Source organism: Chenopodium quinoa, unplaced genomic scaffold (genome assembly GCF_001683475.1).
Source record: "Chenopodium quinoa cultivar QQ74 unplaced genomic scaffold, ASM168347v1, whole genome shotgun sequence".
In the NCBI taxonomy this organism is placed as follows: Eukaryota; Viridiplantae; Streptophyta; class Magnoliopsida; order Caryophyllales; family Amaranthaceae; genus Chenopodium; species Chenopodium quinoa.
The window spans coordinates 2,776,716-2,791,612 of record NW_018745281.1 but is presented as its reverse complement, the minus strand read 5'-3'; the positions used below and the strand labels follow the sequence as shown (position 1 = coordinate 2,791,612).

Below are 14,897 nucleotides of genomic sequence, written 5' to 3'. Positions count from 1 at the left end.
ACACATAATGCCATTTTTTCTAGCTGCCATTAGTGTGCCGTTAGGGGTAAATTACTAATATGCCCTTACACATTCAACTGGCGCCATTGTTAGAGTTGACTCTCCCAAACACAACGTTTCCACTTCATAAATTTGACCCCCCATTTCTCTTTTCCATTGAAGCTACTCTCTGTTTGTCTCCATTGCTTTCAACCCTAAAAATCCATCAAAAAATTGCAAACTGTCGAAGGGTCTAAATTGGATTGCAACTATGAAAGCAAATTGGGACTTACGATTGAACAAAGAAGCAGTTTGACAAGGTTTCAGAGACAGCGTGGTGTTCGTGACTGAATTTCGCACAAAGTTCGCACCTTGGGTGGATTAAGCATACGCAAGGTATTACTATCCTTATCGATTTGCATTTCGAGTTCTGATTTTGTTGTTTTTTTGTGAAATTGAGTTAGGGTTAGGGTTTCGTGGAAAATGATCATTTGTGTCAATTTGGTTGCTATTAAATTCGAATGTGAATTATATGAAAGTTAAGTATGATGTGTTGTATACGAATTTGAATTATGTTAAAGTGAAGTTTGATGTGTTGTATGCGAATTATTGTTTGGATTGTGATGTAATAAGCTGTTGCTAAATGTTGTTGTTTATCATCCATTGTTAGGATGAGTGAATTGTGGTTGTTAGTTAGATCTCCAAGTGGTTCTTTTGATGTGAGGGTGGATGATACTGGTAAGACGAATTTGATGGAGTTGTTTGAATATATGTTTGAGGATTCAGTGAAGCAAAATGTTTTCCTCCCTAAATACTTCACCATTTTTGTGAGTAAACCTAGAATTAATCGTAAGTTAGAGTTAGTTGATGATGGGGCAATGTTGAAAATGTGGGAGTGGAATGAAGGGAAGAGTGAAATAGAAGTGTTCATTAAAGAGACAGAAACACCATCTCTTGTGTTTCAGTCTGTAGAAGCTAGTTGGGCAAAAACTTTGAAGAACAGGGCTGAAAAAATTAGGCTAATGGAGGAAGAGAGTAGGAGAAAAGCAGAGGAAGCAGAAGCTGAGGAGGAGCTTTTGGCCCAGCAGCCATTTACTGTGGCTGTAGAGGTCCCTGTTGTGGATGCAGATGATGATGGGATTGACTATGTAAGGGTGTTTGCTACCCCAGTAGCTGATGAGGTATTTCCAGGGGATTCACCACCTCAAACCTCCCAAACAAAACATCCCACACCTTCACCGCCAAAGGAACCCACTAGAAGAAAAAAACTAACTCCAAAGAAGAAACCCCCCCCCCCCAAACAGTCCTCTCAACCAAGACAGCCCACACCTCCACCACCAAATGTTTCCCAACAGCATCCTTCCCACCACAAACACCAACACACCAACCCAGGCAGCCTACACCACCTCCCCCACCACCACCACAACCAACATCAAGAGCACCAAGGCAACCAACTCAGACTAAAGAACAAACCAGACTTAAACCCAAAGAGTGGAGGGTGCCTAAAAGCACAGCAATTAAGTATGGTCATGTGGTTGGGAAAAAAATGCAGCAGGGAGGCAAGTGAACACTAGGAGCAAAAAACCTATGCCTGTTGAGGATAGTGATGTTGAGTCTAATGCTTGGCCTTCTGATGATAGTGAAGATGATGATTATGAAGCTTCTGATGTTGAGGCTGATTTTGATATGGACTTGGACATTGAGGATGAGTACATTGTGAGAGAAGAAGATCTAGCTGATAATATCCCTGAGAAGACCTTTGAGGATTACTTAGATGGGTCCCATGTGTTAGACAAAATGTACAAAAATGGTAAAGTATGGTCTCACTTACCATTTAGGTCCGTTGAACTTGAACCATGGTTGATTTTTGAAACCAAAACATAGTTTCTTGAGGTTTTCAGAGATTACTGCATACAAGAAGGGTTCTCTGTTTCAGTGAACTATGCTGATAATCAAAGGTACATAGCAAGGTGTTTAATCAGGGATTGCAATTGGAGGATTCATGCAGCAGTTCTGAAAGATAAAGTCAGTTAGGCTATAAAGAAGCTAGAAGGGGAACATGCAACTTGTGGGAGGCTGGAAGAGAATCCTATGGTCTCTTCAGCATGGCTTTGCAGACACTTGTTACAAGACTTGGAGGCAAACCTAGAGATTCCAATTGATTCATTGCAGAGGGTGTGCATGGAAAGGTACAGGATCCATGTGAAGTTGAGGTTGTTATACAAAGTGAAGAGTTTAGGCACGGAGCAATTACATGGTGGTTTTGCTCAGTCCTATGCAGTTCTACCAAAGTATGCAAAGATGATAAAGGTCACAAATCTTGGGTCATATGCTCTTGTTACATGGACTACTAATGGGGATCAGAGTTTCAAATTCAAGGCCTGTTTCATATCTTTTGCAGCTCAAGTGAAAGGATTCTTAGGGGGTTGCAGACCTATCATAGGAATAGATGGTGCACATCTAAGTGGATATTACAAAGGGATTATGCTAACTACAGTTTCAATTGATGGGAATAATGAATTTTTTGTGTTAGCCTATGGGATTGTTGACACAGAGAGCATAGATTCCTGGACTTATTTCTTCATAAACTTAAGGTGCTTATTTGCCCACTATGGATCTGAGAAGGATGACTGGACTTTTATAAGTGACAGGATGAGGGTAAGTTTCTCCTTTTCTTATGTTTTTGTTGATAATGCTCATTTTCTAACTTTGTCCAGTTTTTTGAAGGGGGTTGAATCAGCTTTGTTTGAGGTGTTCCCAAGAGCAACCAGGAGAATATGCTGCTAGCATTTATACTCAAACTGCAAGACTGCAGGATGGAGTGGGACAACATTTCATAAGCTGTTTTGGATTGCTGCAAATGCATACAATGAGTATGTGTTTGGAAAAGCAATGTGCAAGATAAAAGAGTATGATGCAGCAGCATTTGATTATCTGACAAAGGTTGAAGAGCAATGGAGTGTGCACATGTTTGACAGAGCAGTTTGTTGTGATCATAACACAACAAACTTTGTTGAGTCATTCAATGTAATTACCAAGTCCAACAGAGATATGCCTGCGTTGACATTACTGGAAGGTAAATTGTTTTGCCTAATTTGTTGAATTCAATGCATACAATGTTGTGATATTAATTGTGCTATGTCTGTGTACTTGGTGTTGTATTTTTTTTTTTTAATTTTTTTTGGGAAATCAGCTCTCGGGAATTGGTGCATGAAAAAGATGGGTTCCAGGTTCGATAAAGCAATTGATATGGAACCTAATGAGCTGACAGAGTATGCTAAAGGGGTGTTGGAGACAAGGACTGATGAGTCTAGGTTTTGCCATGTGACAGCAGCTGGTGGTGGAAAATTTGAAGACAGGGATGGCCATGTTAAGTTCCCTATCACACTTGGGAATATGAGCTATGGGTGTGGGAAATGGCAAGGCTCAGGGATACCATGCAAGCATGGTCTTAAGGTCATTTACAACCAAAGACTTGAACCTAGGGATTTTGTGTCACCATACTTCAAGGGCGCTGCACATAAACTGACTTATGCAGACCACATCCACCCCATGGCTGATCCAACCCACTGGCCATCACTTGATGTGCCTGAAATTGCACCACCCCATGGCAAAAGAAGTGCAGGCAGACCAGCTAAGAAGAGAAGAAGAGCCCCTCATGAAGCAAAGAAAGGAAAGAGGCATAAGAACAACAAATGCAGTCTTTGCAAAGAAGTGGGACACAATGCCTTAACCTGTAAGGCAGCAGTAAAAAAAGGCAGAAAATGCAGCATCCACTTCACAGCAAGGCAACAGAAGGGGGAAGAAGAGAAAGGCTGGTAATTAACATCCTTGAAGATAGGCTTAATGTGTAATTTTTTGGTGAACACTTTTAAATCTTAAGTGTTATGTGTCAGGTTGTATTTGAACACAATGTTGTATTTGAACACAATGTTAACTACTTGGTTATTTTGGCACTTCTTTTGTTTCTCACAATTTCAAGCTATGTAATACAAGTACTGAACAATTATGTAGGCATAATTTTTGACAAACGAAGTTAGCAATCCAAGTGCACCTTATTTAAGCAATGAATTTTTTTTTTTTTTTACATTATTCATTTCAAGGCTACAAATACAATAACCATAAACATAATTACAACTATTTTTATTGCTGCATTTACTATCTTTTGCTGTTTTGCTACTCTTTTCTTGAGCTCCTTCAACTCTTGCTTCAACACGATCTCACTTCCATGCGTGTCTATCCCTCCCCTGCTTTGATTTTCATTACCCCACGGGACATTTTGATCCACATTACCCTTGCACCATCTAAATGTATCACATACATCACACTTATAGTACAACCTTTGCGGATTTTTTGCCGAATCAGAGCTTCTTATTGCAAACTTCCTACCACAACAACAGGCTTTGTTTGGCACCCTTACATACGAAGAACCGAAAGACGACGATGACGTTGAAGATCTCGAGTGTGTGGACATCTTTGCAAATGTTATTAGAGGTGTGACTTGGTACGTGAATCCCTCAAGTGCTACATTTATATACACATACTAGCCGTTATAACTATTCAATGGCTATTTTTTAAAAAAAATGGTATATCGTGCAAAAATAAGTAAAACAATGGTATATGGTGAATTAGTAATTTACCTCTAACGACAGTTAGAAAAAATGGCATTCTGTGCTATATGGTGAATTAGAAAATTTTGTGTGGTATATGGTGAATTTTGCAATAACTCAGTGATATTTGGTGAAAAATCCGTTAAATTTAATATCTCTCTCCTCTCATGGTCCCCACCCAAAACCACTACTATTTTTTTATTATTTATTTCCTCTTACATTCATTACTTTTCAATAAACTATTAACCCCACTATTTTTTTTTTACAATTTTTTAATACTTCAACTACCCACTTACCTTTTATTTTATTTAAGTCAATTATATTGCCTAAAACTATGTGCCGGTCAAACTATGACACTTATTAAAACACAGAGGGAGCATACAAATTTTTTTTTTTTTTTTTTTTTGAAGAAAATATAAAATATATAATAATGCAAAAGTTTGATGTTGTAATTAATCTGAAACAAAGATGAAACCGACTACTAGTAACATTTATAGAATTGTAGTATGTGGCCAATGTGGGTCAATGCCCAATTGGCATAGCCGCTATTACACAAAACGGGCCAATTATAACGGTTGTCACCTCCCAAAAATAAAAATATAAACGCTCCCTCAGATCCAATACTCTATTCTCTTTTCAAAAAAAGTCAATAAAATCCAAAAACATTTTTTAATTTCTATTTTTTCTCCAATGATTTCAAATCCTCCCTTCAACGGCTAGTTTTCACGTTTTCCCCCCTTTTCCCCTCTTTCTCTCTCCTCCAAACTCTCTCTTCACATCTTCTTCATCATCTTCTTCTTCTTTCTCTCTCCAGAAATCTGCAGAACTCAACAATGAAGCACTTCATGCTCCCCAAATCAATTTCTCCATTGTCGGAGCTTTCCACTCCTACAAACCCTAACCCTAATAATTCTAACCCTAATTCCCAGAAATCGAAATCTTCTGGGCATCATCGGAAGCAAAAATGCCCTCCTAGAGATAAGGAGAACTCTGATCCTTGCGATGTTATCGCCGGAAAACCCTCGCCGGCGGGGAAGTTGAAGAGCCCTCTTCCGCCGCGGCCGCCGCCTTCTGCTAACCCTCTTAAGCGGAAGCTTAGTAACGACGCCGTTTTCGATGTTGCTGGACCTTGTTCTTCGTCTTTAATTGACTCTGGCGTTAAGGTGAACTCTTTGATTGAATTTTTTGGGTTTTTAGTTTAGGGTTTTTGGATGACAATGTTGATTTTGTTTATTTGAGCTATTGTGTAACGATTGATGGGTAATCTTGAGTGTTTTCAATTTATTTTTTTGTTTTTCTTGGATTTTGTTTAGTTGTCGATTTGATATAATTGATGAAATGCAGTTTTTTGAAAATTTCTGATCAATTTCGAGCTTTGATTTAAATGTGAGCTATTTGTGTAGTTGTTGGGGGCAATATTTAAGGTAATAATTTATGAAGTGTAACTTTCCGTTCTTGATTCGTGAATCTAAAAGTCATTCTTTAATATTAATTTGCTGAATTTCTTAATTGTACTCTTAAATTGAGTCATACAAGATGTTTGTTTAAAGGATCATTTTCGCCAATTCGATTACTCAATTCAATTGATTAGTATGGGGTCAGCTAGCTTTTAGAAGAAATTGGTGCGAGACAAATGATTCAAGCTTACCTCATTTCCTTTTATAGAGTTTAAGTTTGTTTATTGGAAGTTCGGGTTGAGTTATTGTTGCTGGGTGTTGAATTGGTATTTTGTTTTTGTTTAAAATAAGGTGGTAGTGCGGATGCGGCCATTGAACAAGGACGAGAGAGATGGGGAAATGATAGTTAAGAAAGTCTCAAATGATTCTTTGACAATCAATGACCATACTTTCACTTTTGACTCTGTGGCTGATATGGAGGCAACCCAGGCAAGTTTGTGTTATATCGTCTTTCCCCTTTAATTTGAATATGTGTGAAGGAAAACTAATTTTTGTCGAATTTGTCTCTTTCAGCTCGACATTTTCCAGCTTGTGGGAGCTCCTCTCGTTGAGAACTGTATTGCTGGCTTCAACAGCTCTGTGTTTGCTTACGGACAGGTAATTTTAAAATTAAATCTCATTAATTACCATTTTATTGTGTATAATATAGCTCCCTATGTTCTAATCATATGGTGTTGATTTTGTCTGATTAGACGGGCAGTGGAAAAACCTATACTATGTGGGGACCTTCCAATGCTTTGCTGGAAGACAACCTAGCAAATGAGCAACAAGGATTAACACCTCGTGTGTTTGAACGGCTTTTTGCTCGGATAAATGAGGTCAATATCTATCTCTTATCCTTATATTATAAAGTTTGAGGAAATAATAATTAAAAAGTATCTGTACTCTTTGTTTTGTGGTGTTCCAGGAACAAATTAAGCATTCAGACAAACAGCTTACATATCAGTGTCGTTGTTCTTTTCTTGAGGTACTGGAATGAGTCTATTTTTTTTCTTCCATTTTTCTAATTAGGTAACTAAATGCAATTCATATTATTTCTGCATTGCAGATTTACAATGAACAAATTACTGATCTGCTGGATCCAAGCCAGAAGAATCTTCAGATTAGGGAAGATGTCAAATCGGGTGTTTATGTGGAAAATCTGGCAGAGGAGTATGTATCAACAGCCAAGGATGTGATACGGCTGTTGTTGAAGGTATGAATGGCTTCTGCTTTTTAAATAGTTTTCATTGTTGAAGTAACAGAAGATGTTTGCTGCAACATATTTCTGTTCTTTTTAGCATCAGTTATATTTCTAAAGTAGTCCATGTAACACACTAGCAGACTTTAATCTAATGACAAAACATGCAACTCTTCCATAATGCCTTAGAAAATTACTAAATGTATTCAAAGAATCAACACAAATTTCTAGCTTAGTTTTCTTATACGAAGTATGCGCTTTCTCATTCAACAGATCAACCTTTCAGCTTCTTACTTGTCAATGATCAATTTGTTATATAGTCTGTAGTATGTTTAGCTTCTGTTATCTGGAGAGTGTGCATTCTCTCTGCTGGCAATTAATCAGAACTTGGAATAATATTTGAACTAGTCTGCTTAAATGTTGCTATAGACATTACTCGAATAAAATTTCTCCTATGATTATCCAACACTGAATTTGTGCGGAAAAGCTGTTTTCTAAGTGTTCTGTCTCAAATGTGCATTTGATTCCAGCGCTGGATAATACCTTTTATATTTGGTTCTTATTATCTTGTCTAAGAGTTCTATTTAAAATATAGAATCAAAAGATGTACAGTTTAAATACATATTCTATTTGCAATTGATTTGCTGCCATTGGACCTTCCAAAACCTTTTCTATGTGTTTCGATTTCTGTTGGACCTTCCACATTATACATTATCTGATAATGAACTCAAAATGTTTTGATTGTGTTCATCATAGTTTGCAACTAGGTTGAAGTTATTTGCAAGTTTCAGTGTCTCATGTATAAAACCATTTATCTCAAATGTGCAGGGACTGTCACACCGCAGAACAGGTGCAACAAGTATAAATGCAGAAAGTTCACGTTCACATAGTGTTTTCACTTGTTCCATTGAATCACAATGCAAGGTAATTTTACCAATTATAAGGGGGAGGAGGGGAGTTCATAGTCTTTACCGCTAGTCTAGAGGGGGGGGGGGGTTGATCTGGTATCTGTGTATCTGATATATTGGACATGTTATTTGAAATGCTGTGCTTGGTTAACAAGATAAATGAAATGATATAGGTCAACCATTCTTGAAAAGGCCACAGGAAGACCAGTCTCGCATTCTTCTTACCTCCTATAGGGTCAATGCTGTGCTTTCTCCCACTCCACATAAGAGGAATATGGACCTTTTAGACCATTTAATAGGAAATGGAGGTCCTGAAAGGCTTAAGGGTAGCTAATAATTCACTATCTCGTACGAGGTTTTGGCAGCTAGCACTATACAAAAGTAAAATATAAACAAGGTATTTACCCCTATTGAAGTGTTAATTAGCTGGGCTTTCTCAGCTGCGTATCCTTTAAGTTTCGGGGGAAAGCCGAGGATATTATCGATTTAATGAAAAAGTGGTGGTGTTTTTATTATGTAGCACAGGGCTATTTGCAGTCTCTTACTTGGACATACTGATATTGATTTAAAGTTTTTTTTTTTTATATTGTAGAGCATGTCTGATGGCCTGAGCAGTTTGAAGACTAGTAAAATAAATTTAGTTGATCTTGCTGGGTCAGAAAGGCAAAAGTTAACTGGTGCAGCTGGAGAGCGGCTGAAAGAAGCTGGCAATATCAATCGATCCCTTTCACAGTTGGGGTATGTTGTCTCTTAGCTTTGCTATTGAAATTTGTAATATTGAGGAGCTATTTTGTTCCTCTATTTTCTGTGTATTAGGTTGTAGCACATAATTTATCTAGTTGATGAATAAACCTGTTCTTTTCAAAAACAGTAAACACTCCAATTGTTGTATAAATAGGGTTAGGTAGGTAGGTTGCATAAATATAGTTTACTCAAGGGGGTCGATGGTTCCATGTTTAACTGTTGTTGCTGTATGGGCAATCCTAGTTGCTAAGTATAATTTGAGTGCATCTTCCTCATATGCTAAGTGTATTGCAGTAATCTGATTAACATTCTCGCTGAAGTCTCCCAAACTGGAAAGCAAAGGCATATCCCATATAGAGACTCCAGATTGACATTTTTGCTTCAGGAATCTCTTGGCGGTAATGCAAAAATGGCTATGATTTGTGCTATTTCTCCAGCTCAAAGGTGTGATGCTGCAGTCTTTTTCACTTTCAAAACTTCCGAACTCTTTGCCCTTTCCGAATTGTTAATTGATGGTTGTCTGTTGATATTACAGCTGTAAGAGTGAAACATTTAGCACATTGAGGTTTGCACAGCGTGCAAAGGCCATTAAAAACAAGGCTGTTGTCAATGAAGTTATGCAAGAAGATGATGTCAACTTTTTAAGAGAAGTGATAAGGCAACTTAAGGTAGGATTATTTAAATTACTCGTGGTAAACATGTCATCAGGCTTTGGTGCTTAGATAATAACTTGTGCTTGGTACACGATACAGGATGAACTACTTCGAATGAAGGCAAATAGAAACCAAAGTGATCCAAAGGCAGCATACGCAAACAGTTGGAATGCACGTAGAAGCTTAAGTCTCTTGAAGATGAGTCTCAACCATCCAATGGTGTTGCATCATTTAGATGCTGATGGTGACGAGGAGATGGAAATTGATGAGGAGGCTGTTAAAAAACTGTGCAATGTAGTTCGTCAACAGTCAGGTGGCCTTGAAAATAGCCAATGTAAGGATGAATGTATTGAGAAGCCAAGCTCTGAAATATCAGATGTTAGTATGGAAGAGGTAATTTCAGAAATAGATGATAATGAAATCATTGTTGATGGTGGGAATTTGCTGGCTGCCGAGGGGAAGGACACAGTAAAAATAGAAAATAAAGCTGTGAGTGAATCGCAATGCAAGCTAATTGAGGATGGTTCTGCATTCTTGTCATCTCCAGCTAATATGGCAGATGCCGAGGCCACAAATAGTCCTTCAAATGGCCCCTTGGATACACTAGTTCCTGAAGTAAATGTCATTCCTTGTGATGTTTCTCCTATTCTGCCATCTCCCCCTAAGAGTGTGTCCCCAAGAATTGTTAGCAGTAGCAGAAAGAGTCTAAGAACATCATCAATGCTTACTGCATCACAGAAAGACGTAGAAAACTTTGGATTAAGCAAGAAGGATGCTCATGCATCTTTGGCAAAGTCTTCTCTAAGGAACTCCCAGCTTGCTCTGACTATTATGTCTGGCAATAATGCACGTAGCTCTACTGATCATTTGGCAGCTAGCCTTCATCGTGGTCTTGAGATCATCGACAATCAGCGGATGAGTTCTGCTTTCAGGAAGTCTGCATTCCGGTTGTCATTCAAGCTTGCAGAGTTGAAGCCAATTTTACCTGTTGAGAAAGTTGATGTAGGTATTCAAACTCTACCAGACAGTATTGAGATGCCTGAAATAGATGGAATCAATTATCTTTGTAGTAATTGCAATAAGTCTCTTAATGGAGATGTGAAAGAAGCCAATGACCCCTCAAACCTTCAGTTGGTTCCTGTGGATAGGTCAGTGTCAGCTGAAAAGCCCAAGAACCAGGTTCCAAAGGTATGTAGCTTGCGTTTATGTGTCTCGTCTTTCCTCTTATAACATCTATTGAACATGGCATATGATACAACTACAACAGGCAGTAGAGAAGGTTCTGGCTGGAGCGATTAGGAGAGAAATGGCGCTTGAGGACTTCTGCTCCCGGCAAAATTATGAGATTGCACAACTGAATCGTCTGGCAAGTTCAATTAGAATTCTCTCATTGCTAGTTATGGCTTGTTTATTTTCAGCAAATTTCTGACAAGTCGTCCATTATTGAACAGGTTCAGCAATATAAACATGAAAGGGAATGCAATGCAATTATTAGTCAAATGCGGGAGGATAAAATAATTCGCCTTGAACACCTTATGGATGGTGTGTTACCTACTGAGGACTTCATGGAAGAAGAATTCATATCTGTTCGTAGAGAACATGAGGTACATAACACCTTTGTTTATTATTATAAATTTGTTATATAAGCCTTGTTTGGCGCCAGACTGACCTTTATTGGAATTAAACTTGCCTGGTATTTATAGCTTCTAAAGGAAAAATATGAAAACCATCCTGAAGTGTTGGAGACCAAAATTGAGTTAAAGAGAGCACAAGATGAGTTGGAGAAATTGCGAAGCTTCTTTGATATGGACGAGAAGGATGTCCTATTGGAGGAAATTCATGATTTAAGGAGCCAGCTTCAATACTACACAGATAGTTCACCCAAGGCTTCTAGGCAACGAAAGTCTCTTTTGAAGTTGACTTACCCCTGTGAACAGAGTTTGTCTCAACCACTGAATACAATACCAGAATCAACTGAGGACAATGCTGTCAAACAGGAAAGGATTCAGTGGGCTGTCGAACAGGAAAGGATTCGGTGGACCGAGGTGGAAAGCCAATGGATATCTCTTGCCGAGGAATTGAAATTGGAACTTGAATCTTGTCGTAATCATACTGAAGACCTAGAGCGAGAACTTGAGTCAGAAAAGAAGTGCTCAGAGGAGCTAAAAGAAGCCCTTCAGTTAGCAATGGAGGGTCAAGCACGTATGCTTGAACAGCATGCAGACCTTGAAGAGAAACATATGCAAATGCTTGCAAGGCGTAGACAGATGCAAGACGGAATCGAGGATGTTAAAAAAGCAGCTGCTAAAGCAGGGGTCAGAGGGGCAGAATCAAAGTTCATTAATGCTCTTGCAGCAGAGATTTCAGCATTAAAAGTTGAAAGAGAGAGGGAGAGGCGGTATTTCAGGGATGAAAACAAAATGCTTCAGTCTCAACTAAGAGACACTGCAGAAGCTCTGCAGGCTGCTGGAGAATTACTTGTACGTCTGAAAGAAGGTGAAGAAGCAGTAGCTGCTGCCGAGGTTAGTAAAGATAGTCTTTTGTGCTGTCTATCATCTTTCTGTTTTCTAATGTTTCAGATTGAGGTTGTGCTTATTTTGACACTCCAAATTTTTTCAGAAGCGTGCTGCTGTGGCAGAAGAAGAAACTGAGAAGACTCTCAAGCAAATTGATGAACTAAAGAAAAAACACGAAACTGAAATTGAGTCATTGAATCAAGTTATTGCTGACTCCCATATAGCAAAAGAGGCCTTGCAAGATTCTTATCATGCACCCAGTGTGATCAAATTTGACACTGAGGAGCGACATAGTATACCAAAAGAGGCCTTACAAGATTCCTATCATGCACCCAGTGGAGTCAAATTTGACACAGAGGAGCGACAAAGTGGCGGTGATGAGCGGTGGAAAGAAGAGTTTCAGGCATTCTATGACAATGGAATAGATGATGAGCTATCATCTAAATTCGCAGAACCTTCTTCATGGTTCTCTGGTTATGACAGATGCAACATATAGGTAAAAAATTCAGTGGCCTCTCTGTATGTAAAATTACTAACAGTTGATTTGTGATATATTTGTATTGCTTACCCAAGATTCAGTTCCATAGGTTAGAAATCCTCCCCATTTGTGAGGCCCAATGTTTTCATTACCTCTTTTGTAGTCCAATGTATTCAAATTGAGTTGCCTCAGCTATAAAATTCAATTTTTCTGTAGCTTTGTCCATGTTTTACATATAGTGCCCATGTCGGATCCAATATACAAGTATATAACTTTGGACTATTCATTTTACACAAAGTGCTCATGTCAAATCTTCTACACTTGCACACGTATCCATATTGGACATGGGTATCCAAGTGCAAGCAACATGTATTTCTTATTATGTATTATGGGCAAGAGGAGATAATAAATTGTTCAATTTGGATTGGGATGGTCCACCCATTGGTTTGAATGGTTTGGATAGGGCAGAGATGGGACAAACGATCTCAAATGAAAGATGTTTTAAACTAATTCTTCATTTTTTTTTTTTTTAATAAAACCTTGAAGAATTATTTAATTATGTTGGTTTCAGTGTCAAGAGGATGGCAGGCAATCTACAAGTGGATGTGTTGATCATGTCCATTTGCTTTTTTTGGCTGTGTGGTTACTGGTAAGACAAGAAGGAAATTAATTAAGGTCTACAAATTTTTCTTCGAAATTTTTAAGGTATTCTATTCTTATTAAGACAAATATATTTGAGCAATGGTGGTAACAGCGACTAGGGTGGTGGAGGTCAAAGGTGCGTGGGGAGGGAAAAAACGATGGGAAGTGCGCTTTGTAAAGCCTTTTAACAGATTCCATCAAGTGGTAGCAAAATTATATAGCAAAACGTGTGTGATTAATCAATGTTTATTGGGTACAATTTAATCCATATTCTAGGCAAGTACTCACAAAGACTTAAGTAGGACGTAACATGTTCGCCTTATAGAGAGAGTATATTTGATTCTTGCACAAAAAACATCTAGTTAAAATGTAATGGATAATTGGATCAGTAACAATTACAAGTGATTACTATCACATCACTACTATGACATGGTGAAATAAATAAATGGGTGATCTGATAAACTTTGTTTATAGTTGTTACCCAATAAAAATATCTCAATTTTCATGTCTTATTCTTCTTCTTTACTATTGGTGAATGGTATATGATAATATTATATTATAAGGTTTTAGCCAAATTGTACAGAAGAAATGTTTTTGTTAGGAGACCAAAAAACTAGTGAGTTGTGGCCCTTGTCTATAACCGTGATATAACCTGTGGCCTACAAAAATGGGACCAATATTGTTCATCTCCACCACCCTAGCCACTCAATATTCTTATCATTTTTAAGAGAATGAACAAGAGACATCTTAAGACAAGCAACAAACATCATACAATGTGAATTTAAGATGAGAGATAATGGGTATGAAAGTAACATCTAGATAACGTCCAATGTTGCCATTAGGAAGGATATAAGAGCTAAGAAATGAAAGGTATTGGCTCCTTCTACTTCTTTTTTCCCTTGGAATGAGTACTTTCGTTAGCTCGCTCGAATGTTCGACGTTTGCGTGCCTCATATAAGGGTCGTGCGTCTAAGAAATCGATTATAAACTAATAATAATAAAAAAAAAAAAAAAAAAAAAGAAGAAAAAAAAAAGGAAAAGACAAAATGTAGGTGTACAAATGGTTGTAAACTATGCCTCATATAGGGGTCGTGTGTATTAGGCTTAATTACTCTCGGCACATGGTTGTGCACGGCCTAAATTTTCAAAAGGTCGGTCCAAGCCCACATGTCATTTTGTTGTGTCGTGCTTGCGTGCTTAGGTTAATTTAAATTAGGCTTCGTTCTATTCACCTTATGTCATTTTTATGTATATTATTGTAATTAATACGAAGTAGTGTATTAATATGAAACACCTAAATGTTCTTATAGATGTAATATACTTTAAATTAGGATAAGAGGTAGAGGGAATAGGAACTAGAAACTTAGAAAGTGTCCACTAAAGAATGTATAATATAAGTAGTGTTTGGTGTAATACTGATGATTTATTTGTACTAATACAGTGTAACTGATTTTAACACAATGATTTGTGGTCTTAACTGCACAAACGTGACTGAATGAAGTACTATACTAAATTGGAAGAGTATAATTAGAGTGATTTCATGTGTTTGGTTCACCTTTTTTAGCTTTATTAATCTGGTGATTAGCTGGTTTAGGAATATCAACCCTAATGAGGCCGAGAGGAAGATAGAAACTAAACACCAAAAGAGAAGTTGGCATAAAATTGGGCATTTAATATATCTAACTATGGCCTATGGACATGAACTAAAAACGTTTTAGGTATAGCTTGTG

The 14,897-nt window shown here is 37.8% G+C and overlaps 2 protein-coding genes across 2 annotated transcripts; both read left to right on the top strand.

The window, feature by feature from the left end:
- The first annotated feature begins 1,566 nt into the window (after positions 1 to 1,566).
- Positions 1,567 to 3,801, top strand: LOC110711581. The gene is made up of 5 exons (XM_021889990.1): positions 1,567 to 1,794; positions 1,864 to 1,937; positions 2,097 to 2,637; positions 2,788 to 3,055; positions 3,173 to 3,801. Exons 1-5 carry the CDS (start codon positions 1,567 to 1,569, stop codon positions 3,799 to 3,801), a joined length of 1,740 nt encoding a protein of 579 aa, XP_021745682.1.
- Positions 3,802 to 5,022: 1,221 nt separating this feature from the next.
- Positions 5,023 to 12,740, top strand: LOC110711535 (kinesin-like protein KIN-12B). The gene is made up of 15 exons (XM_021889946.1): positions 5,023 to 5,752; positions 6,338 to 6,475; positions 6,560 to 6,643; positions 6,739 to 6,864; positions 6,954 to 7,013; positions 7,095 to 7,241; positions 8,055 to 8,150; positions 8,727 to 8,872; positions 9,173 to 9,322; positions 9,414 to 9,546; positions 9,631 to 10,719; positions 10,799 to 10,897; positions 10,983 to 11,135; positions 11,235 to 12,053; positions 12,151 to 12,740. The coding sequence occupies exons 1-15, from the start codon at positions 5,423 to 5,425 to the stop codon at positions 12,541 to 12,543; spliced, it is 3,963 nt and encodes a 1,320-aa protein (XP_021745638.1). The 5' UTR covers positions 5,023 to 5,422; the 3' UTR covers positions 12,544 to 12,740.
- Positions 12,741 to 14,897: the final 2,157 nt, after the last annotated feature.